The following is a 23,969-nucleotide window of genomic DNA, read 5'->3' as shown; positions in this document are numbered from 1 at the left end:
GGTTGTACTCACTTGCTCTACAGTCATTCCCTGGAAGAGGGTGTTGTACTTATGCAGCCTTTGCTTCTTGAGCCATTCCTGGATGACAGGCGCCACCATATCGCTGGCTACTGTTGTAGAGTATGGCATTACTTGTAACTGTGCGTTATACATCACATGTGACGAGATAGCCTGATTGTATGCTGGCCTTCAAAACAATAACGAAAGAGGAAATTAATTTATTCCCTGTATAATATATAAGTTCCAGTGGGCTTATCAAAATTGGGTCACGTTTTGGGGTTATGGCTATCCTATATGGATCAAAATGTAATTGTTTAGGACTATATATATATAGGTATAACGAGCCAGCCAATTTAATGTACTTTGTGGCAGTCACAAATAATATATATATATATATATATATATAAACAAAGTCTCATTTGAGGCTTAGGGAGTGAAATTCGTGAGTTACAACCCTGGCACTAGGTCAGGATTGAACCCCGGCACTAGGTTAGGATTGAACCATGGACCTTGGGATTGGAAGGCAAGCATGTTAACCACCAAACTACAGTTCCACTACATTAGCTTGTTGCGAAAAAATGTGATTTTTGTTGTAAAACACAAGAGATAAAGATACAAAAAGTATAGATTCATTCATTTCTTACCAGGCATTAGTAGGTCTTGGAGGTAGCATCTTGGTATTACCTCTTGGAGAAGTGGCAACTCCTTCTAACAAAAAAGAGAAATAATTATTAACATCATGTATTGACTCCATTAAGACTCGTGCCTCATCTCATTTTGGAGTAAACAAAATTTATAGAGTAGATAATCATGGTACAATCTAATGGCTTATAATAGGCCTATATCTCATGTTTTAATGTATAACAGCATTACTATACCTGGACTTATTAATTATAGATACCTTCGTCATTTATTACCTCTATCTAGGAGGTAATGTTTCATCTGTATCTTTATTGTTTTGGGGGGTTTTTTTTTGTAAGAAAAGAAAGAAATTAAACTGAAATTTGGAAAGTTTATTATCCAAACTGTCATTATTATTTCATAAAATTTACTTATTGACATCTTCATGTTTAAAAAAAAATTACATTTATACATGATATTACATATTTTGGTTTGCTATGATAACTTTTCAACAATAACTTAGGTAGTTACTGTGTATAATGTTATCAAAAAGAAATACAACCTGGGATAAAATGAGACTCCCCAAGTTGTTACCAATTACTAAACTATTTCTTTTTACGTCAGAGGTGGCTATGACTTGAGGCTAAATTTATGAAGAATGAAATAGGATAGTAATGAGATTTATTTTACATATCATCGCGAGATAAAAGACGTTTAGGATAACAACACAGCCTTCTATTACATCATCCTTTAGTCTTGCATTACGTGGCATATAAAATATCTGCATAATCGTTTAATCACCCGAAAAATATATCCCAATAACGGAATTTAAATTATTTATATATGAATGTGAGAAGTGAATATTAATATGTTGGCATACATGCAGTATTCAAAACTGACTCAACAAAATCAATTGACCTATTAATAATTTTTCATCTTTATATGCTTTCTGTTTTGTTGAACTACAATATGATGATGGTTCCATGGTTGAAATACATATTTACCTGCTCTGTTATGTTGCCTTTGGTTGTCAAGGGTGACCTGTGGATAAATTGATTGGACGTGTTGTATGTTAGCGTGTACATTGGTGGTGTGTACCATAGGTGACGTCACGGTGATCGAGTACACCATCTTGGTACTGTTGTCACTAGACGTTGGTAACTGACATGCTTCAGTGGGTATTTGACCCGCTTCAGTAGGTATGCGACACGCTTCAGCGGGCATGTGACACGCTTCAGTAGGTATGTGACACGCTTCAGAGGGTACGTGATATCCTTCTGCGAGGTTTACAGTTCCTTCTGCTTCCTTGTGGCATGCCATTTGTGTGGCGTCTGTGGCGTAGAACACTTCAGGTTGTTCGTTGGACTGTAAACTTTCCGCCTGTTCATTGAGGTCAGTGTCACATGGTTGTTCGCAGTATACCACCTGATAATCATCACCTAAAATGTTCAAAATATGCAAGTTAAATCAGTACTTTACTGATAGTATAATCTTTGTAAAAATTGGTGGGTTTAAGAAGTTGTTTGGGATTGTTACTACTGTACAGTCACCTCTCAATATCGTGGAGGCCTAATAAATTTTGTCTGGTCCCCCAGAAATTCTGAACTTTGAACTTTTCTTTCTTCTTTGGAGAATTTTCAGTTTTCAAAGAGTTAACTGTGTATATACTTTTTAATTTTGTATACAATGTTATAATTAGCATTAATTAATACAATATTATAATTAGCATTAATTAATACAATATTATAATTAGCATTAATTGATACAATATTATAATTAGCATTAATTAATACAATATATTATAATTAGCATTAATTAATACAATATTATAATAATTAGCATTAATTAATGCAATATTATAATTAGCATTAATTAATACAATATTATAATTAGCATTAATTAATACAATATTATAATTAGCATTAATTAATACAATATTATAATTAGCATTAATTAATACAATATTATAATTAGCATTAATTAATACAATATTATAATTAGCATTAATTAATACAATATTATAATTAGCATTAATTAATACAATATTATAATTAGCATTAATTAATGCAATATAAGCAGTCTGCATTGTATTCAATCCAATGCTTGTCATAATTAGATAGAAGAAATATATAAATGTATTTAACAGACCTCATGAGATTTAAATGATATTTTCATAGAGACACTAGATGGATAAAACTACCAACGTACCAATAAATAAATATTATTCATAGAAATTTTTATTTCTATTTCAGAAGTAGCGTTCCAAATATAGAACTACCACAATACACAGGATCGTAAAATAGATTACGAACGCCGCATATATTATTATGTATAGCAGCTATTATCTTTTTCCTTGTGAAAATGGGCCAAAGTATGTTTATATGTCATCATTATTTCACAGTGAAAGGCATTAAAAATGCAGCCCATTTTATATCTTAGAATTTCCAACTTACAGTTGGTTGATAGCGGATCCAATACAACGTTTTGTTCGGCGTTTACATTTGGAATTACCGGTGTAGTCGTTGGTAGACTGGACGGGCAGAAGAACGCCACAACGTGATGGCACTGGAGGATGTGCGGCGGTAGATTGCTTAGTTGTCTGGAAAAAAAATAAAATAAACAGAAAAAATGTTTGTGATGAGTATCACAGATCATCTTCTAATTAAACAAATGTTAAAACTGTAGTATATAGTGCTCTACACAAGTAATTTTTAGCAAAACATGTGTCGGCAAAAAGGCGGTATAGATAGGCAACCGTTGCCATTGTATTGTACTTTGAAAATCTGCGGCAAAGATATTGACACACTGGATTCTAGTAATATTACTATGTCTTGAGCAAATTATGTTCAGACCTTCATTTCGTCCCTCTACGGGCTTCCATATTTCTTCCCCCCACCCCTCCTTGGCGCATGATTCTGTGAGAAAAGGGCTTAAGCTCTGTCTACACTATTAAACTTTATGTAACAAAAAAAATGTGCCCATATATGGACATGATGATGTCATAACAATACCATATTTGGGTATATCACACTTTTTTTGTCAAACTAGTTTGATAGTGTAAACAGACCTATAGAAAGAGTTAGGAATTGGCTTATCTAATTAAAGTAGGGTAAAATTAAGACGATATTGCATTTAATAGAAAGAATTAGGTTACACTTTAAATAGGAACTGATACTGATATACTTGACTAAAAGCTCATCATGTGATATTGCCTTTACTTTTGCCAATAATAAAATCAATGTTTGCGTACCTAACGTATTCCTCAATGTCTGGCAGTGTTTTCTCTGCTAGTTCTCCTTTATGTGCTGTACTTGATATTCGTTTTCCTACAAATAAATTATTAAAATCATTAATAATAATAATAAACAGAATAACAGAATAAGTAACAGATTATGACTTTGATAATCTTTGACTAGAAACCCGGAAAAACACCATAATTCTGCAATAATAAAAATGCTGAAAGGGCTGATATACAGTAACATACCGTATATTTCGGTGTATAAGTCGCACCTGTGTATAAGACTCACCCCCTAACTGAGAGTAAAATATCGGTATTTTTTATATCGTCGATGTATAAGACCGTATAAAGACGCACCTTATATTTCATAAAAACAATTTTTTTTAAAAATTGTAATCAATATTATTGTAATAATAATTTTGTTGTATCTACAACGGCCTCCTTTATTTAGGTTTTTTCTTACCTAGGCTCGGCCGCGCCCAGCCTCAACAAGTTCTTTCTAACTTGTTATTCATGAGTTTCGCACCCGCAATATCGAGTGCATGACCGTGTGTGTAACACGTACATGTGTGTGGGCTAGCCTCGATCGATCATTTCGAGAGGGCGCACGTTTTCACAGAAAATCGTATTTGATTAGTATCTATGTATCCGAGAAGTGTGTACGATAGGTCCATGCTATAATCACCTGGAGAATATACTAGTCGAATATCGTACACCATGTGGCCGCCCAAGAAGGGCTTGCGCTGGGGGTACGGCGGTCGGCGATCGTGCGTATAACTATGAATAAATACTAGCCTATTCCAATCGTAAACGTTTAAAAATGGAATTTTATCGGAGCGCCTAAAACAGCAGCTCCATAATGAACAAATCTTTTCATCATATTTAGTATAACATCATGCTAAAATGCCTTGAAAACTAGGCAGAAGCAGGTTGCCGTTACGTTAGTATACTGTAGCTAGGCCTAGCCTACTCAGGCCTAGCAAACGAGGTGACGATATGTACAATCTGTGTGGTGAGGCATTTATGTTCGGTGTATGAGACGCACCCTTAATTTAGAGGTAAAATTTGCGTGTCAAAAGTGCGACTTATACACCGAAATATACCGTAATTTTGTTTTGGATAAACAAAACATTTTAAGGAAAACAAAACAAAATACATTAAAATGTGTTTTATTATTGTATCAAAATAGTACAGTATTTAATTAATATTACTACGATAATAATTTTCTTTTTTAATTACATTCATTTTTAAAAGATTTAAATGACAAACAATATTTCCTTGAATGATGTAATGGTCTAAATATAACTTGCTGGTTTCGATAAAACCACACACTTGTGCACAGTTAAATATACCAAATATGGGGTTTGACCTTTAATTTACCTATAATATTATCATTTCTTTCTATACCCATATCCCAATAATTACAAGGTCACCTTGTTTTGAGCAGAAATTAAGGTCACATAGAGGTCAATACAAACTGGAGTAAATATTAATTCGGTTAATTATCAATTATTTGTGAATTACAGTACAATTATTCATATTTTGAAATCACAAACAATTATTATTTTAATGATTATTTAATTTTTTGACAGAAAAACATAAATTTTGAAAATTTATGACCATCTGGATGTAATAATAGATTAAAAAAAACATGCAATAAGTCTGTTATAAGTAAAGTCTGTTATTCCAAAAATCCATATACAAGGTAAAGGTTGCATCTCCAATGAACAACCAATTATACTTATCCAACATGAAAACATTTTTGCGTTTGTCATTTTATAACATGAGTATAGTATTCCAATTCAATACAATTCCCGATGAGGGCGCAACGATTGCGAAAACGAGAAAGAGATAATATTTATGCTACAATCTAATCTTTTGATATGCTATGACCAACCTATGTCAGGTCAATCAATGAGTCGTTGGCCGTCACCTGGACCTAGAAAGAATCAAAACCTATGTCGAGGTGAGGACACGCGTCCCTTTATCTCCACATGCGCACAATTAACATGACAAAGTTTGGTTGTCGCAAATGAAACGCTCCCTAATATTAAAAATAAAAACGCCAGTGCAAAATGGTCCCTTAATATTAATAGACGTACAGTAACAATGTTAGAAGTCTAATCGTTATGATCGTATTCGTATTGAATGTTACAAACAAATTTGACATAATTGAAAACATTCCAACTGTTTCACATTACAATTTAATAAAACAGTCACTGTCTACTGTACATACTTTTAATAATGTCTGTAAGGATGTAATATATTGAACAGATACATCTGAACATTAAGGTCAAAATTGGGTGTAACATGTTATTTATTGACACCCAAATGCCTGCTGAGAACATGACCAAGATGTAATGTTCAAATACATACCTGTAGCTACGGGGTTCAATTTCTATGAATAACCCCACAAGAAAACCAGGTTTTTAAATGGTGTAAATTCTAGTAACAAATATTGTCTCAATAATATACAATACATAAATAATGTTCATTTAACTGGAAATTATACACATTTTGTTTTTTTACTATCACACTTTATGTGACAACAAAATGTGCTCATATATGATGATGTCATTTCACTACCATATTTGCACACATCATACTTTTTATTGTCAAACTAGTTTGATAGTGTGGACAGAGCTTAAGATTGAAAGCAAATATGCGCACCTTCAGATACCCTGAAAATCAACAGAACCAAAGATGAATTGAAATACTACTACGACGACGACGACCAGAAGTAATAAATGAAACAAACTGACATGACCTTAATCTCCGAAATGAGATACTAATAAGAAAAAGAAGAATTTATCTACTACGCCCTCTAGTGTGAGCATCCCAACATCATCATTTCTCAAATTTTTTTTCTGATGGGTGGCAAGTTTTTTTTCTTAATACAGGTAGACTGAACTGCAAGACTACCAAATTGGTCTGTGTAGTCTATTGTGTACACAACATCATTCCGAACCAGAGAAGAATCGAACCAGAGGAGAATCGAACCAATCACAACTAACAACAGAAGTATCAAAACCAGGTCTACCATAATTTATGACTTAATTATAACAAGCTTCACAGTGTTGATAAATGTAATATCTACTGAGTCATAAACAATAAATAACCAAGTAAGAGAATGTATTGTTAACACACGTGAAAGAAGTTAAGTCCAATAATTTACTAAGGGCCTGTTTCTGCTGAGCAGAAATAATCGATTATTAACCGTTTATTTTTTTAATCGATTATTTTTGGGCAGCAGAAACGGCGCAAAATAAAATAACCGATTAAAAATAACCGATTAAAAACACTCAATCCATTGCGTGTTTTAATCGATTATTTCTTGTTTTAACCGATTATTGCGGAGCAGTTTTGAGCTGCAACACAAATAGCGATTATTGACCTCACTTTGACCTCTAGAGTATGACAAACTTATTCACGTCACAAAGCATGCTGTTTATTTGCGCGATATCGACGACGATCAGCAAAACCACGATCGCGATGTAGGGTAGACCGAATAACAATCAAATGTTAAACATTTGATTTTTATTATTTTGTGGGGGAGAATTATACCGAGAGACTCCGGGATTCTGTGTTACAAGTACACCCGTTACATACCACCAGTTCAGGCTAACGATGTTTTACATGTCATTTGTTAGGCCTGTTGTCTGTTGACTTGTTTCGGTAGAAATATATAGCCTCTAGGCTAGGCCCTAGCAGGCCGAAGGTAGAACCAACGAACGGCGAAACGAACTTTTTTCGCCGACGTGTCCTTATTAATATAACATCATTATTCTGTTGTATGTGGTACGGTAGTAGGCCTAGATGTTTATTTTACAAATAATATAGCTTTACGTAAGAGTAATTTTTAATCGTAGCTCTACATGTGAGAGTTTTAGGCAGCGATAGGATGTAAACAAACCAACTCTCATCGGCCTTTCATAACTTGAACTGCGCTGTGGGGGAATGATGACGTGATTTTAAAAACCGATTACCTGAATAACCGATTAAAGTCGTAGCAATTTTCAATTGCAACGCGATTATTTTTGTGGTTTGCGGTGACTGGAAAAAATCGATTATTTTTATTTTTTCAGCAGAAACAGACCCTAAGAAACATAATGTCTTACAAAGTTACAGTATTACTGTATTACTACTGAACAAATACACTGTACAGTAATAGAATCTCAATTATGGGTGGGGCAGGTGGGATGGGGTGTGCTAGAAAACAACATCAGGAGTCCCAACAAAGTGACCTCTTAATATGAAGTGACCCCATTTATGATGTTCCCCCCCCCCCCCACCCCCCGAAAAAGGGGTTGGCTATAGTGTTGTCCGAATTTATCACCTCCAATTAAGGATCAACTTCAGCATTTTGGTTAATGTCATTTAAACCAATGTTACAACAGATACTCCTTTTTCATTCTTCTGGTATCGCAGTGGTAAATGATATAATAAATAATAATATACTATATTTAATACATTCTTAAAAATTAATAATAATTTACTCACCTTCAAGGTATGGCATCATCGATTTATGTTCGCCTGCTTGCTCAGGAAAAAGATTCAGTAACTGAGGAAAATAATTTTAATAACATTAATCATTTGCTAATTTGTTGACAAAATCCTTAAAATATCATGGAAATAAAAATTGTTGTAGCTACTGTAAATGACATCTTTAATTAAAGATGTATTGTCCCACAAAAAAATGAAAATGAAGATAAGAATAAAATCAGATTTTGAATGAGCTATTTTGTAGTTTTATTAAAGTTTATCGAAAAAAAAAAACATTTTCTCTTTTAAAAAGACAAAATTTCAACCAATTTGACTTTAAATTTCAGTTTTTTCAGGTAAATAATTTTTGTTGGATCCAACTTTTGGTCAAAGTGAATAACTATTATGTTAAAAATGAAAAGAAAATGTTGTTGTCATTATTTTTTCAGTGTGAAAATCTTTAAGCCAGAAGACATAATAAAACAGAGGTTAGATTAATAATATTTTTCTTTTAAATGATTAAAAACAAAACTTGCCTTGCATTGGAATTCAAATAACTGGACATGCGTTTTGCTTACACTGGTCACCGAGTTGTCTGACCACGTAATCTAAAAAAAACCACAAACGAATAATAACAAACTGTATGGCACCTGGATAAAATGAATTTGAAAAAAAAAAGTAACTGAACACCCCTACCGATAAAATGGAATAGTCAAGAAAAATTCAAATGGGAACAACAACCCAATATTGTTATCAGTATATCACTTTACTTTATATATATTTTATAGGTATATATTAGCTAGATGTCATTTAAACTTTAAATTAATATTTATATTTAAAATTAAATTTAAATAAATTTAATATTTAAAAAAATATCACTTTAAATTAAAGTGATATTTTTTTTTTTATTCCCTTTGCGAAAAAATATCGGAAAAGGAAAAGAATCATTAATCATGAAAATAATGTTGAAATCAATAAAACTACTAATAAATAAACCATTGGATTATTTCACGGATACAATTATTTCAATTATTTCATTTCTACAGTCATTTTAAAACAGCTAAAAACACTTATTATTCAGAAGTACAGGTCTGTAGTCTATAATAACTGTATGTATATTTTTGTAATTGTAATAATCAAATTTAAAAATGAAATATTAATTTATGTTTATAGTTATGTTACATTATTTGAAATTTGATTTTCAATGACCGTAGTTAGGTGACCAGGTGCATGGTGGGATCACCTCAACAATACACACATTACAATTATAATAATTTCATTAACAAACTGGATCCTCTTTAGCAATAAGATGGTATCGACCAGCTAAACCGTTTAAAATATTGAATTAAAAGATGAAAATAATGTTTAGAGAACAGCAAAATTATTCTACTGCAGTAAACTACATTTGTTTACTTTTAATTAAGATATTTAATCAATTATTTTTGGGTAAACATATCATATTCATACTGTTTTATTTACAGTGACTCACAATACGTCTACATAGTGTATTACCATCGAGTAGCTCCATGGTATTACAAAATTACTGTAAACTTATGCACTTGTCAATTGTATGACCCACTATATGACCCCCGGGAGAGGTGCGTCATTTGTCCGATGTGCGTCATACCTTTGAATACCATGACGCACCCGTGCGTAAAAAATGTGACTTACCTTTAGGTGACCATGACGCACCTATTTTGACGCACTGCGACCATGTTGTTTATGATATGGTGGGTGGTAAAGTGACGGACATTGACACACCTTGTTCATTGATGTGACATACCATCTAGGTTTTTTGACGCACCCTTGCGTCAGTAATTATATGTAAATGACGCACCCATGATGCACCTCTCCCGGGGGTCGTATAGTGGGTCATACAATTGACAAGTGCATTACAGAACACTATTTGTAATAACAAATATTACTAGTTGAATAATTATGTATTTATAAAAGTGTGGCAGATAATTGTGAATTTAATTTTTAAAATTTAGGAAAGTGTAATTGTAAGATCCTTTCCAATCAAAGATCAGGAATCATAAGAAAATATTAAATAATTAATGGGATGACCTCAACCAAATGAAACATGATGACGGGACCACCTCAACAATAAGGTTACAAAATGAGATCATATACACAACATGGATTACGCATTACACTTTGTTATTTGAAACAATGTTGTCGTCGCTGTAATAAATTAGGACAATATGCTCATTATAACATTGATGTTGTATCTATGTTGAGATTTGATATTATTAACAACAACACATTGTTGCCATTAGAGCTGAGAACAAAACTCTCAAATCGTTCATGCTGCGTTGGCCTAGTTTTTTAAATAACATTATTTATGTTGTTTTCAAAATGAATGTGGAATCTTGTGGTGCCTACACAAGTCCATTATTACATAGGGGTAATTTTATTTTTTCTGTATCATACAGTAGCTCTTCCTAAGGAGAGCATGGGCTATTGTCAGTTTATCCAGGTAGCCTGGCACATAAACAAACTTTATAATCGGTTTTGTTGAATAATAATGAAACAAATTTAGTATTATGCTTACCTGAAAAGTGTATTCATAACGATTTTCATGTGAACGATTAAAACCGTTTACTTTGATATTCTGAACAAAAACTGTGGATGAATATTATATATGAATATTAATAATGGATTGATACAGGTCCAGATACAAGTAAATTGAATTAACGATCAGGATAGAAAGAAAAAACATTAATATTTATTTTAAATACCAAATTAACTTTAAATACTCAATACTAATGAAGCATAACAGTAAAATTGTCAACTCAGACTGCGTCGTACGACGAGGCCCGACAAAACGTTTGACTCGTCAGTACTGTTCAATGGGGCGAGTCATTTTGAGATAGCGTCGGCCGTAGTTTTTATGTTGTTGGGAGTTTAATTTTCTCCCAACGAGACAAATTTTTGGGCCTTGTCGTTAGACGCTTTCTTTCTTTTATTATACTAAAACATAGCAGTTACTAAATTCAACATTTAATATACAGTAGTTCATTTATTGAATATGATCACATTATGGAACAATACAAACTGAGAACAAACTCTAATAAATGATTATAAAATACTGTAAATCTTTCTTTTTGGTTTATAAAGCAAAAAGAATACATGGACATGACATTATATAACTACCATTTTTGGCATATCACTACCATATATGGGCATATCACTACCATATTTGGCCATATCACTACCATATTTGGCCATATCCTTACATATTTAGGCATATCCTTACCATATTTGGGCATTTCACTACCATATTCTACGCTCGCGCTAACCGCTCGCCAATTCGCCAATGGCGACTGGAGTCTCCATTTGGCGAAAATAAGTATTGCCTCGTTCGCCAAATTGGCGAAAATACATTTCCAAGCCTAGGCCTAGCCTGGTCGGCGTGACTTCTATGGGAGCGAGAATTCGCCACACGTACTTCAGTACTTTCTGACTCGGTATGCGACGACGTCACGATCGCCGTGTTCATTTTTTTAGTTCTGTTTAAACATGCGCAGAGCGTGCCTCGATGACGTTTTAATGACACACAGTTAATGTGATTGGTTCGTGGATGATGAGCGAATAAAAGGGGAAGTCCCTATTCTTCGACGTAGAAAATGAACTTCAAGAAGAAAATGTAAACAGAAACATGTGGACGAATACTTCCGTAAACGAGGCTGTTCTGTTATTTAAAAAGGGGAATTTTAAATTTAACAAAGTAATTACCTCAATAGACAATAGTATAATGTTAACATGTTTAATTTTATTTCCCTTTCGATTATTCTAACCGAAAGTTGCGCTTTAAATTGAATAGCTAAGAAACAACGTATACTACAACGGCAACCCTGGCCAAAGCGCGTTTCGGCCGCCTACATAGAATGGGTTACGGCCGCTGCATAGCAAATTCAAAGCTTCTTAAATTTCTGCAGTACATTTCTTCCTAACGTACTTGTTTTATATAATAGATTGATAAATATTCCACTTATTAAATAATTTAATAAATCGGTAAAGTTGACGTTTCGAAGCAAATATTCCATGATGAGAGGCGACATTTTTCGACATGCCTCGTGTGCGGCGAAGACTAGTTCAGAAAATGGAACAGTCCACTGCGGGGGTTACCCAATCATTAATTAACGCGCTAATACATGCATACCATGCACATTGCCTGGGCGACGGTAATTTAGTAATAAGCGGAGAACTGAATCCCCCGTAAGGAAAATGGTAAACACTGATATTTATGGTAGGGATTATTTTTTTCAGTGGTTGGTCTTGTTGGTTTCTTCGCACCAGGTCCACGCAAAGTCAAATAAAACGATGTGGTTTATCAAACAGAAATATAAATTAGCTTTAATTCAATACTAAATTAGCCAGATTTTGATAATGAGAAAGACTCAAAAATTGAATTTTTATCGTTAAAATTGACATATGAGGCGGATGTACATAATAATAATAACCGATTTACATATCAAAATAAAGAGTATTTAAAGCCTGATAACATGCAACAAAAATTACTCCACCACCTATTATGGACCTCGTGCGATCGGGTGCGAAAATGGGTAGGTGTTTTCCAAAGTTATTTTTAGCGCGCAGATTTTGGCTCGCCGGCTTTTGTACCTCATTTTTAACTCGCGTTTTCTATTAAAATATTTAATAAACATAGATTAAAAATATATAAAAATAATCCCTTAAACAAGATCTTTCCCGGCATATAATTTTTATTCTCATGGGTACATAAGAAATAGTATATTTTTAACTTCAAAGACACGTCACTTTTTGAAATTTCACGAACGTGTTAAAATCGCGGTAACGAAAATCAGCTTCATTGGGATACCTAATAATAATATAAATGTAAAAGAAGTAAAATAACAAACAAATACATGCATTATTTATTTGATAAACATTTTTGCGAATTTTTATGGTTTTTTAAATTTGGCTAAAGGATTTTAAATTTGGCTAATGTTTTTCAAAACCTTTCGCCATTTTGGCGAACGAAAATTTGACCTTAGCGCGAGCGTAGATATTTGGGCATATCACTACCATATTTGGGCATATCACTACCATATTTGGGCATATCACTACCATATTTGGCCATATCACTACCATATTTGGGCATATCACTACCATATTTGGGCATATCACTACCATATTTGGGCATATCACTACCATATTTGGGCATATCACATTTTTGTCAAACTAGATAGTGTAAACAGAGCTTTATAGTTTTTAGAGATTAGAGTCCGTATCAATAGCAAAAATCAGTGCAGACTCCATTCAAAAAAAGATTTTATGAATCTAAAGGAACACACAAGCCTACAAATTATGTATTTTTGTGGGCAACAAACCCACAATTGAAAGGAACAAAATGTAACAAGATATTCAACATAAACATAGTGTGGCCATCATATTGATTTTACACAGCTGAGGTTATCAATTATATTCTAAAAATAGAACATAAAATATTATTGCAATGTATCTTTTAGTCTGTATATTTTGAATTTTTATGATCGAGTAAAATCGTTATCGATTTTTGCTTTATAATGGAATATAAACGTTAATGTTTTGCGCACTTGTTTAAATTGCAGATTTAATTTTATTATGATATGATATAGTAGACAATAACGATCCTGAATAAACAAATTGTCAATGAAGAAAATCAATGTGAAAACTAGCAACAGTGACATACAATTTTACATGATACAGCAATGATAATTAAAATGTTGAAAGAATAACATTGAAATTATTTAAAGCAAAAAATATCATGTTTTTATGAAAATTACAAGGAATGACATAATTAATAAATTTGATATTACAGTATGTGGAAAATTATAATTTTTTTAAAGCAAAGATAAGTTGTAGTACTGTAGATTTAGATGTAGATAGTTTTAGTAGTAGTACAGTAGTCGTAGATGTTTTGTAATTTTAATATGGACTCATGTTTCCGAAATAAAAAAATATATTAACCAAAAAATGTCAACAGAAAAAAAAAATTGCTAGATGTAATACAAAATTCTTAAATCAGTTTATTTAAAATAAAAATATTGTATTTACTTTAATAATAAAGTAAATACATAAAATTATTTGTATATTAATTATGCTTAATAATAGTAATGAAGTATGCATATATAAAGAGTCCTAGTTTTGATTATATATATGACCTTAAAGTGACCTTAAATCCAGATTTGCGATCATTTCCCATTCTGGACCAAATGCCTGGACGGCTCCTATCATTGTCCAGTTGTTTAACTAATTTACTTAGCGAAGATCAGTTGGCGGATCCAAGAGGGAGCTGTTTTTTAAGTATTATATTTAACTCTAAAACTCTTTAAAACATGAATAAATAAAGCACTCCAAACTACAGTACAATCACAAGAAAGCTATAAACGAATATTACGGTTTTTAAACAGAGCTGGCTCGAAAATCAGGGGAGGTAGATGAGGCTTAATTTTTTGTTTTGCCCTTAATATTAATAATAGGGTTTATAACGATAAGCTTGGTTCCCACTAGACACGCAACACAAGGACATAACGCACAATAAGTGAGTTGACCAATCACAAGCGATGGATTATTCAAAATGTCGCTTGTCATTGGTAAACACACTTGCGTTTACGTCCTTGCGTTACATCCTAGTGGGAACCAAGCTTAACTAAAGTAGCCACCAACACCTCGACTGAGTAACCTACAGTTACAGTAGCTATGCAATATACATAATATCTACTTACTACTGTATACAGTAGTGTATACATTCCATCGATGGTTTGAGCAACTGTTTTTACTTTTATTATCTGATGTTTGCTTCGACTAATTGACCTTTCATCAGCACAATGCTGACAAGACGACATGTTTATATATTTTATGTTCCTGACGTGATAAATATAGCAAATGTTAACAACATTATGTGATTTTGACTTTTAGGTTTATTAACATTTGTACATTGAACATATTTACTGGCTGTTCTGGATTCAAAAGAAAATAGAAGAATTGTAAATAAACAGATTGTATACAGTAATATCAGTAAGTCTCTACATAAAATATTAATAATAGCAATACAATTGAAGATAATAATGATGAAGATATATTAAGGAGATGATAACATTGACGACGACAATGACGATGATTATGACGACACATTTATAAGAATGATTTGAAGACAAAAGTTAGATGATGATGTTGACGATGATGACGATGATGAGGATGATGATGATGACACATGATAAGAATGATATGAAGACAAAAGTTAGATGATAATGATGATGATGAAGAAGAAACTTGATTGATTACTAAATACTGTAGGATAATGATAATGATGATTGATAATAAATGATGATTATGATGAGAATTAAGGATATTACTGATATTAAAATCATAAAAACATAACTTATCATTTATTGTCAAAAAACATACTGAAATGAAATAAATATTCTTTTCATCTTTTACATTGCCAGACAGATCAGTTTTAAACTAAAGACCAAACGCAAAACACTTAATAAAATTACATTATGTATATTCATACAGAGTACAGTATGTGCATGTAACGTGGCTGTATGGTGGTAGAACAGTATACAATCCATTAGCCACTGTCAGCAAGATATCCCATGGGACTAACACTGGATGGGTACTGTATTTCATTTAATGCCAATGTAATGACGACTGTTTATGCTCTGTTAGCCAGATTAGAATTATGATTTGGTTATCATCACTTTACTACCATTATTATTGTTGCTGGAGCTGGAGATTTCAGCAAGATTTACCGGAATAAATTGGCTCCAAACGACCGGTATAAAGAAAAGAAAATTATAATACTGAAATAAACACTTGTCTACTAGCATTAGTAGTGGTAGGTTAGGGTATGTTAAACACATGGACAAAGTGCAATCAGAGGCTATTTTTTGTCAATATGTTTTAAATACAATATGTTCTTTTTGTATTAGATTAGACAGTACTGTACATCACATAGGATTTGTTACTTCGCTACAAATGTTAATTGATTTCTTTGAATTGAATTCACTTTGACTTAATCACACATTCACTGTTCAAATTATCATTTTGTGTTGTTTTAACTTTAAATTGGTTGGTTATTTACATGAAAAAAACAAGCCTTTTGTACCATATGTCCATATAAGGAGCTTTTGTACCATATGTCCATATAAGGAGGACACACACATAAATTACTGCATTAATGACAGTATACAAATGTCATTCTCTTTCATATTTGCTATTTAGTTGGTTAAAATTGGTTCCAACCTCTGTTCTATTGTACATCATTGTTTGAATTTAGATATTCTTTTTTATTTCTCGATAGGCTGATGTCTATAAAGCTAATAAATGTGTTTATTTTTCTTTCTTCTGACATTTACAATTTAAATCTGGGTCAAAATGCAATAACAACACTAAACAATTATAGTGTATTGAAACTGATGTTGATATTATATTGTATTCAATGGTTAGAAATCAATATTTATCAGATTGTACTTTGAAATGCAGCTCTGATTTTGAATAACATAATAACAGGCCTGTAACATTGCGCACAATTGGAACAGGGAATTTGGGAACAATCCGGATCACTTTTGTGTGTAAAGTGCTAGTAAAATTGTATTATGTGCTATAATTATTATTAATTTATTCATCATATTTAAAAAAAATGTTTATTTACACTATACAGTACCAATTGTATTTTTTTACTGTGCAATGATAAATTAAACTATGAACTAACAAAATTGTATTTTCTTCCTTGATATCATCCAGATATTTCTCCAAAAAACCAGAATTTTGGTCAAAAAAGATACCAAAATCATTCCATATTAAAGACCCCTTCCCTGCAATTTTGGACGTTTTTTGGAAAATAATACATATATATCACTTTAAAAACACTAAACCATGTCATTCCTTGTCTTAAATGTACGTTTTATGGTAAATTATGATAAAAAGTGAGAAACAATGCACTACCTAAGTAGCTCGCGGCGATCGACCTCTCGTGGACGGTCTCAGGCCTAGCCTAGCTAGGCTTAGTTTTGTAGGCCTAGCTGGTAAACATCGGTAACGTACGAACATCGTACGCTAGCTATATACCTAGCCTGACGTTGTATAGTTGCTACATTAATTGTCTTTCTATTTTTGCCAGACTCCGTTGATACAAATTGGGGAAAACCCGGTATTTTCGCTGAAAAGTTAGGAGTCTTCCATTTGTTTTGGCTTCACGATCGATCGAAAAGTGGGCGAATTACAGGTGAAAAACAACAATATCAATCCGCGCGCAATGCATTTTGGGATTTATAGCGGGCCGCTATAATTATTAAAATCGATTTATTTTTCACATTTTTAACCGTTTAAAGACGAAAAAAGTTATCGCAATAGGACCATATAGTATTATTTTTACATTAAATATAGTTTGTGATCTTAAATTAGATCTAAAAAACGTAGGGAATGGGGCTTTAAGATTTCTTCTTAATGGTGTAGCCCAAGATGTCCCGATTCTGGAAAGTTGAAATTAATGCCATACAATTATACAATACTGTAGGTGATATATCAAATACAGAACGGTAGGCCTACAGTACTGATACTGTAAAGCACAATGGTGGTCTATGCAAATATTTGATACTTCACCCATAAACTGTATGTACATTGATTATGACCTGTCAACTTGGCTCAAAATGGTGGGATAACTATCAAAATCTATTGCTACTTTGACTGTACCTTATGGGACTTTGTGTGTACAATAAACGTATGGCTGCATTTCACACTGCAATGTAAATAGTATTATGGCAATGGAGGACTGAAACAGGTCAAACATAAGTAAACGTAAAACAATGTACTAATTCATTAATATAAATCTTTTATATTTTTTTTTCTTTTTCAATGTATAATTTTCGTGTTTGTTCATCAGTTTGATAATTGTGATATTGTAGTTTTATTTTTTTCATACGGCCTCGTGGAAGAACACATTTTGTTGCGAAGAAGCCACCGTTTTAAAATAAAGCTTTTACTATTATTATTATTACTATTTATACATATAAAATCTATGTACAGTATAAAGAATTTAATTGATTTATTCTTGGATCAGTTTTAAAAAGGACAACAACTTCATATTAAAATAATTGTGACATTATGAATTAAATATCTTAACATTTTTTATTTATTTATCTTGGATACTATAGTACAGTACTGCCTATGGCATATTTTCATGTACAGTACACGTGTAAATTATTTTATAATTTTGTTATCATCAACTAACTAAACTGAACCACTTTGGAAATAAATGCTTTAGTGATGCTTTGGCACTGCAAGTGTCTTTATAAAGACAGAATATAAATAATACTACACTACAGTTAGTACCAGAACGAACGCTTTAATTCGACAAGAGTCACTTCAGGTTTGTTATGGACGCAGCGTAAGGGCATGGCGTATGTGAACCGCAATTGCACGGACGTCCTTACTGTACATTTCTTGAATTGGAAACCAATTAAAGAATACTGAATATAATTTAGAAAGGAATATCATATATATATTATTAAGGCAATCACAGCTAGAGTAGCTACCAATTTTCTTCTCTGTGTACAGTACGCTAACAAAAAAAGTGTGATGTGCCCAAATATGGTAGTGATATGCTCAAATATGGTACTGATATGACATCGTCATGTCCATATATAGGCACATCACAATTGTTTTGTCACAATGTTTTTAGTCACACCACCTGACCTAAAGCTCTGTGTACACTAATAAAAATAGTGACTTGTGATGTGCCCAAATATGGTAGTGATATACCCAAATATGGTAGTGATATACCCAAATATGGTAATGATATGACATCATCATGGTAATTATATGACATCATCATTTCCATATAAAGGCACATCACATTTGTTGTCACAAAGTTTGATAGTGTAGACAGAGCTTAATACAATTACAAGGTGGTATATTCAAACAGAAGTGGAACATTCCACTAATTGTAATTCCTGTTTCCTTCCTTTTTCCTGTCGCTAACAATCATATTAATCCAGCCATCCAACTATATTACAACCAATCATGTCTGTGTTTTGTCTGCATCTCACGCCTGGGAACTTTCTCAACTTTGTACTATTGTGTTTACTATAAATTTTGAAATCAAATATTATTCCCCAAGGACGGCGTCAAAGCTATGAAACATAACATCCACTGTATTAAATTATTTTATACATTTTCTGATCAACTGTTTATCTTTTAGGTCAAGAATTAAAGTAGTTAAGTAATTATAATATTTCACTGACTATATTGTGTTTTGTTGTGAATCCCTGCGAGACAAGTTTTTAACTTCTAGAAGGGATCCATGATAATAATTATTGTATTATCTATGTTCACTTTAATATCTTTTTTCTATTTTGTATACTGTATGTCCATTCATTATTATCTGAATAAATGTTATCTGAATTAATATATCTGAATATTAATCAATCTTTGTGAGAAGAACTACATGTAATACCAAAGACAGAGACCCCAACAAAACCTACTAATATACGTTATGTAATGTAAATTGAGAAGTTGTAAGGGGGGTTACCGTACAGTAGGTCTCTAATCTCAGTCAAGGTCTTTGTTTTTTGGAACACCCAAATACTTACTGGAAGAAGTGAGTCTGAATAGAATTAAATACAAAGTCATAGCAGTGACAGACAGTTTTATTTATAAAATACATTTTCATTAAAGATGACTAACTGTATAATGAATTTTGACAAAGGTACCTGTACAGTACTCCTCCATTCACCATTATTATATAACAATGTTAAATTGCTGACATGATGACTATACTAAAATAAAAATGGGTTTATATCCATTAGCTATAGTATGCCTCATATTGTTAACATTACTATACCAACAGTAAACAATTGTTTATGAAATGCCTCATAGTCACAATTCCCTTTGTACGATAAAATTGTATATTGATATAAAGAATCAAAGTTACTGTATTTTAAGTTATTGTGTTCAGTGTGAATGCATGTTATCTTAGAAGACCCGAGACAGTTACTGTTTGTTTAGTGTGAATGCATATTATCTGAATGACCTGGTACTGCATGTGGTCAGTGTTAATTCATGCTATATCTATATTGCCTGATATGATACAGGTATTGTGTTCACAGTGTGACTGCATATTATCTGAATGACCTGGTACTGCATGTGGTCAGTGTTAATTCATGCTATATCTATATTGCCTGATATGATACAGGTATTGTGTTCACAGTGTGACTGCATATTATCTGAATGACCTGGTACTGCATGTGGTCAGTGTTAATGCATGCTATATCTATACTGCCTGATATGATACAGGTATTGTGTTCACGGTGTGACTGCATATTACAGTATCCAACTGACATGGGACAGGTATGTTTTCAGTGTGAATGCATGCTATCTGAATAACCCGAGACAGATGTGTTCACAGTGTGAACAAGGTGTTGACAGTGTGAACGGATACTATATAATTGAATGATTCAAGACTGTTACAGTATGTTTACCCAGTGTGAACGTTATCTTAATGACATGTGAATGCATAGTTTCTACATTATTTATCGCAAATAAACACAATATCATACCTTTGTTGGAACGGACACGATCTATACTGGCTTGTCCCGACAAATCTTCGTTACAATCTATTTCTTCAACTGCTTCACCTACTGTTGTGTTATCGCTCTGAAAAAAAATAAATTAAACAAATCTATTGGAAAATCATATGCTTACACTTACAGTATCAACTACTAAATCAAAATGGACAGCCATTTTTAATTTATTAAGGAATGATTACCAAGACTTTATTTGGAGACATCCCCTTCTTAACAAATTTACTGTACCCTTATTTTGCAATGAATAAAGTAGGAATGTTAAAAAAATAAAATTGTAAATATTTTAAATATTACATACTGATGATTTTGTAGCCATCCTCAAACAAACAAATATTACCTTTGACATTGGTTACATATTGATATGACCTTTGACATTGGTTACATATTGATATGACCTATGACATTTTATTGATCTTTTACAAATGATTGATTGATCTTCACCATATATATTTAAGAGCTAAAATGATTGGTCACAAATGATGTTGGCTATCCAATCACATACATCCTTTCATAATATTATTAGTATATTATATCATTAGTTAGAATTGGGAATTCCCAAGATTATTGTGTTTTACTGTTAACATTTTGATGAACCTGCCATTTGCATTGCATATGTGTTATTTAAATTATCCAATTTATGAAGCACAAGAGGAGAGTACTAATACTATACAAATACAAGTATTAGAAATAAAAATAGTTGAAAAAACATAACCAATAACATTGTTTAACATTATATTTTCTAAATTCCCTTTATATTTTAGGTACTGAACATACAGTAGACAGTTAATTAATATTGTTAATGCCTGGGAACATTTTAATTTAAGAAATATTCAAACTTAATTTTAAGTAAAGCTCTGTCTACATAGATCAAACTTTATATGACAAAAAAATGTGATATGCCCAAGACCTAATTATCGTTAATTCCAATTTTAGCATAATTTCATGTTTATTTGTTATGATTTTCAGTTTTATTTTACTATATACGCCTTCATAATTCATTAATATTCCATTCAATAAAATGTCCATTTTTTTAATGTATAGTATAGTACTGATAATTTTACAGTAGTAATCATTTTACTAATTATTATATAAATACTAATTACCTTACTAATTACCTTACCAATCCATAGGTAATTACTATACAAACTACAGTATAACTCAGTTTGTAGCTTGGTGTGGCTAGAGCTAACTAATTATATTGTGCGTTTCTTAGAGCGCATAACATTTAGAGATAAGTTTTGTACTGAATGACATAAGATGCTGCAAGATACAACAAGGGACAACCTTGAAATTTTGTCCAAAACCAAAATATGAAAGACTACCAGAGAGGCAGATCCAGGATTTCTTGAAACGTTAAAAACAAACTATTACTATCAAGTTAAAAAGGAGCATGCGTGCCCTTTTCGGATCTGTCCCTGAATACAGATACAGTTTGATTTTATTTAAGCTTGGTTCCAACTAGAAACGCAAAGCAAGAACGTAGACGCAATACAAGTGAGTTGACCAATGATAAGCGACTGTTCGAGTCATCCATCATTTGTGATTGGTCAAATCACTTACGTTGCAGTCCTTGTGTGGCGTCTCTATCTAGTGGTGGAATAAAAAGAGTTTGTTCATTAAAAATATTTTCACCTTAAATTAATAAATATTCAAGTAAAGAATTTTGGTTTGTAGGTCATATTATAAAGAGCATAAAAAAGATGGATAACGCTTCCATTATTAGAAGAAGTAAAACTTTTTATTCGTTTAAATTTTTAATTTATTTATGTCATTACATTGATTGAGAAAAGACAATATATATCTTTAGTAGGCCCTAGTGTAGTATTAAAATAATAATATTAATAATGTTAGGACTGACCTGGTTGCATGGTGAATTCACTTCTACTGCCTTGAGTAGGACAGATAGTTGAGTCCTCAATTCTTGTTTTTGGCTGAATTCAAAGGCTGGGTGATTTACAGCCATAACTGCCAACAACATAACTCGCTCGATAGACACCGATGTTTGATAGGAATATAAAATCGAGTCCGTATGCTGTTTTAATATATCAAATATCACCTCAGCTCCCTCCTTAAATGTGGAGTCCATTAATGCTAAACTAGTAAGCATTTTATCAAGAGTTCTAATGTCATTTACGTCCGTAAGTTTAGACAAATACTGAACGTTGCTTGCATTTATCTGGAATTCCCTCAGCCGATCGTAGTCCCTGCGGCAGAGGTCTTCTACGTACGTCCCTAGAAAACGCAACTCAATGGGGTTACAACAATCCATCAAAGCACACACAAAGTCAAGTCTTTTGAAGATATTAAGTTCCTTAAACCACGACAATACATCCCTTTTGCACACCATAGTGCTATAATTTCTTTAAAACCTTTGATTTAGTGTTACTTATCTGTTTATCAGTCGATCGTAATTTTCACCAGTGGGTCGCCATTGCTGTAAAAACTAATCATCCGGGACACTTCATAAGTCGACCGATGGGGGCGATTTTAAGTTTGTACGTGTTTTTTTTCTCGAAATCATCTTTATATTTTTCATTTTTATTTTTTAGCGCTTTTTATAAATGTTTTTCAGAGATACATTGACATTTTACAGAAATAAAAACAAAAATAGATTATAAAGATACAGACATACATAAAAATAGTTTTGATACTTATAGTATACACTTTTTGTACCTAAAGTTTGTAATATCATGGAGCTATAAAATTAGTTACTAAGCTATACTATATTATTTTTTTTAACCACTAGACCACTCCCGCGTCTCTTCGATTTTTACCTTATTTAACAATATACATTTTGACAAATGAATTATTATAAAATTTGCGTTTTCCAATAAAACCTATTTTTCATACTGCGTCCGATAACTAACTAACTTTTTGCGAACCATGGTTGTAAATGATCCGGGCCCCTATTCTGGATCTATACAAACATCAATATATTTTTTTGTTTTAATAGTTATACAGAATAAGAACAGATATTAGACGGAGCAAACAAAAACCTAATATTGTCCTGTTTTTAGTGTCCCATAGACCTACAT

General features: G+C 32.2%; 1 protein-coding gene across 1 annotated transcript in view; it reads right to left on the bottom strand.

The window, feature by feature from the left end:
- The window catches only part of LOC140057115 (uncharacterized), a 29,365-nt gene extending 6,000 nt beyond the window's left edge, over positions 1–23,365 (bottom strand). The window contains exons 1-10 of the mRNA XM_072102657.1: positions 22,793–23,365; positions 20,908–21,004; positions 10,896–10,966; positions 8,878–8,949; positions 8,360–8,420; positions 3,872–3,947; positions 3,075–3,220; positions 1,626–2,060; positions 645–708; positions 13–187 (exon numbers count right to left, since the gene is read on the bottom strand). Coding sequence (XP_071958758.1) covers positions 13–187; positions 645–708; positions 1,626–2,060; positions 3,075–3,220; positions 3,872–3,947; positions 8,360–8,420; positions 8,878–8,949; positions 10,896–10,966; positions 20,908–21,004; positions 22,793–23,281 — 1,686 coding nt within the window. The 5' untranslated portion in view covers positions 23,282–23,365. The remainder of the gene's footprint in view (positions 1–12; positions 188–644; positions 709–1,625; positions 2,061–3,074; positions 3,221–3,871; positions 3,948–8,359; positions 8,421–8,877; positions 8,950–10,895; positions 10,967–20,907; positions 21,005–22,792) is intronic.
- Between the last annotated feature and the right edge of the window lie 604 nt (positions 23,366–23,969).

Source organism: Antedon mediterranea, chromosome 8 (genome assembly GCF_964355755.1).
Source record: "Antedon mediterranea chromosome 8, ecAntMedi1.1, whole genome shotgun sequence".
Lineage (NCBI taxonomy): Eukaryota > Metazoa > Echinodermata > Crinoidea > Comatulida > Antedonidae > Antedon > Antedon mediterranea.
This window is presented reverse-complemented; position numbering and strand designations above follow the sequence as displayed.